Source organism: Papilio xuthus, unplaced genomic scaffold, assembly GCF_000836235.2.
Source record: "Papilio xuthus unplaced genomic scaffold, Pxut_1.1 DF826115.1, whole genome shotgun sequence".
NCBI classification, from domain to species: Eukaryota; Metazoa; Arthropoda; class Insecta; order Lepidoptera; family Papilionidae; genus Papilio; species Papilio xuthus.
This window is the reverse complement of record NW_013532534.1, coordinates 6,562,794-6,566,212: the sequence shown is the minus strand read 5'-3', so window position 1 is coordinate 6,566,212 and position 3,419 is coordinate 6,562,794. Positions and strand designations below refer to the sequence as shown.

The 3,419-nt window shown below is 37.1% G+C and overlaps 1 protein-coding gene across 1 annotated transcript in view; it reads left to right on the top strand.

Annotated features, from left to right (window-relative positions):
• Las (lipoyl synthase, mitochondrial) overlaps positions 1 to 1,412 on the top strand; it is a 3,458-nt gene extending 2,046 nt beyond the window's left edge. Inside the window, exons 7-9 of the mRNA XM_013319504.1 lie at positions 142 to 150; positions 518 to 639; positions 894 to 1,412. Coding sequence (XP_013174958.1) covers positions 142 to 150; positions 518 to 639; positions 894 to 1,129 — 367 coding nt within the window. The 3' untranslated portion in view covers positions 1,130 to 1,412. The remainder of the gene's footprint in view (positions 1 to 141; positions 151 to 517; positions 640 to 893) is intronic.
• Positions 1,413 to 3,419: the final 2,007 nt, after the last annotated feature.

Genomic DNA, 3,419 nt, shown 5'->3' with positions numbered 1-3,419 from the left:
CAGCGAGATCCTGGTAGAGTGCCTGGTGCCCGACTTCCGCGGCAATCGAGAGAGCATCGCGACCATTGCTAACTGCGGCCTGGACGTGTTCGCGCACAACATCGAGACTGTGGAGAGACTCACACCCTTCGTGAGGGACAGGCGCGCTGGGTAAATACATTATAATATATTCTGGTTAAATCTCAAAGTAATTTCAAAATGACCAATAGATGGCGCTTTTCTTAACTAAGTTTTTTTTTATTAATTTTTCATAAATGAATTGTAGATGGCGTTGAACTGCATTTCTATAATGTTGACGTAAAAAAGATAAATTTTGGTTCCGGAGGCCTAAGAGTAGTCGTATTTTCCTTTCCACATTTTCATATACGGATACATTAGAAGGGGAATTAGATTTGACTGAGGAGGGAACACATCCTCGTCCGTCGATTGTGTATACCTATACGCGCTTGCTCATTTTACCAATTATGAATAATTTAAAATATTAAAAAGAAAATGTTAAAAATTTACGTTTGTATAGGTATCGTCAAACGCTGAAGGTGTTGGAGACGGCGAAGGAGGTGAACCCTGAGCTGGTGACAAAGTCCTCCATCATGCTGGGTTTGGGCGAGACCGATGAACAAGTGGAGCAAACTATGAAAGGTATTTATAATAAATACACAAAAATTGAAATCGTTATATGCTATTCAAACATCGTACGAGTTTGCGCAGAACACAGATTGACCTTGAGATTGAAATAGACAATAAACATTGCATTCAGCATATCATTTGACACTTTCGCATTTATAATATTGTAAGATAATATTAGCAAGAAGTAAGATGAGATATATTTTCCTATCTCTTCGACACAATAGCTGCAAAATTGAGATTAACGGTTAATTGTATTTTTCCCTCAGATCTCCGGTCAGCGGGCGTGGACTGTGTGACACTGGGTCAGTACATGCAGCCGACGAAGAGGCACCTCAAAGTGTTTGAGTACGTGACACCCGCCAAGTTCCAGCAGTGGGAGAGTCGGGGCGCGCAGCTCGGCTTCCTCTACACAGCCAGCGGACCTCTCGTCAGGTCCTCATACCGCGCCGGAGAATTCTTCATCACCAGTCTGCTCAAAGACAGGAAGGCCAAGACAAACTGATCACCTTCGCTCCTACACTCACATGGAACCTGAACACTGTGAAATTAGTATGACACACTAACGGCTTAGCCACCAACTAATGACTCATCATGGGTTTCTGACAACAAAATCTTTGTATAGAACATATCGTCATCATCTTTGACAAAACATTTATAACAGTATGATTAAAATGGAGTTTTTACCTTAGAAACCCGCAGTAAGAACGATAGTTAAAGACAGGGAGATGGTCAAACTAAATAATCGATCTTTAAGTCGAGGATATTTTTTTTATAAATTGCGATAGTACAAAAATGAATCGAATCAGTCTTAAATTAGATTTTTTGTATTGTTTTAATTGAAAATAATCTGAAATAATATTAGATTTGTTATTTCTATGTAAATAGATCTATATTTGCTTTAAATTGTAAAAGAACCACGATATTGTGATAAATGTGATTATATAAGTGGTAATTCTGCATACATTAGCGTTATCTTTGTGTATGTTTAGTTTTTTGTTAACATTTTAATTGTAATAAAGTTTCAATTGTTATAAAATAGGTATCTTTTATTAAATCCTAACAATTCAGCTGAAATAGACTTCTGATGATTAACTTTGTCACAAAGATGAAAAAAAACAACAGTAACTATTATAATAAATTAAATTAAACATTCAATCGTCCAAATGTGTGACGTCACGCTGTCGTCGGCGTCATTGTCATTGTTAATATTTTCATAGTTCAGAATTCAGTACCACAATTTACAAATCAGTACTGCAACAAAATATAGAGGTACGATTCTACTCTACACCACCGCGTGACGTCACTGAACATGTCATGACAGGTTACCGTTTTTTCGCGGGATTTCGAAATTGATTTTTGAAAACACAAAATGCACAATTTTTTTTCTATAAATTATTTTTTAATAAAAAACACATTGGTTTACAGATTTTTTTTTAATTTGGTACACAAGTCTATTGACTTGGAATGCGCACGGATACTCATTTGATCATTTTAATTCTTCATCATATGAATAGGTATTACTATAAGGGAATTTAGCGGTATTACATTTTAAAAGTGACAGTCGTTGGAACTATTGGTTAATTTTGAAACTGTTTTTTTTTAAATGAATTACAGACTTTTTTTTTTCTTTAACATACTCTTCATTGATGTATTTATCCTGTTGACTGTGTTTATCTTGTGAGAGCTTAGAGGAGAGCTCGTCGCAATGGCAAGGGCAGTGCGCACGACTGGCCGCAGCGAGAAGCGAAAAAACCAACACAACACAACCTGAATACCCAAAACATTAACTAATTTATACCGCGCCCTCTATCCAAAGGATTTAGGCAACTGAAAAAATGGATGTGACATTGCGAATATTGATAAAAAAAACAGTTGAAAATTGTACAAATATACCTGAAGTATTGATTTATTTGTGTTTAAATTATTTACGGCAAAGTTAGTTTCGTAAAAAAAAACAAATAATGACTATATCTGCTAACCTACATTGACATATTTATTAGAAAAATACCGCATCCTTGATACTGTGCCGTTTTCCTAAGTCTATGTGTATGATGCACGTATGGGTAGCAAAAGGAGCCGCGGGCGGACGGTCGGCTTTTTGTGAGTTCGTGCGACAGTAACCTCGCACACACAAGAGGCTTTCAAGAAATAAAGACTGATAAGCAATACAAGACAATAAAGAGCATCAGGGGAAGGTTTTCAATTAAGTTAGATTTTCGTTTGACGCAGAAAGTTCTATCAAATTACTATTATTTGACGTCTCCTTTAATTACGTGTAATCCTAATCGTACCAAAATATTTTATTTGATTTACCATTTTTTAGTGCCGACTTCGTTAGCGATATTTTTCGAACTACCAATGAAGAGGAAAAAATAGTTGCCACTGTTAAAAAAGGAAAAAAATCCCAAACGATACTTTATTGTTATACGTTATCTAGTATTTCGCGTACAAATCAATTGAATTAATGTATGTATGTCGGTGGGATGCAAGCGCAGTGGGCATTGGGCACGCGGCCATTCCCACGGCCACTCATCAAGTATGCGCGGCTCTGAATTTTGAGCGTTGCGTCGGAACGCAAACATGTCCCCGGTAAGCCGTTACAACGCCCACTTTATAGGTATGGCCGCAACACGCGCCTCCCGAATTTATCGCATTTGCCCGATTTGCTTCCAGTTGTTACAGCGCAGTGTGCACGCACACGCAACAATTTATTAGCTGAAGCAACGCATCCAATTTAACTGGAATTGTAAAACAACAATTTTGCTGTTAGTCTATATTGTCTGATATGTTTA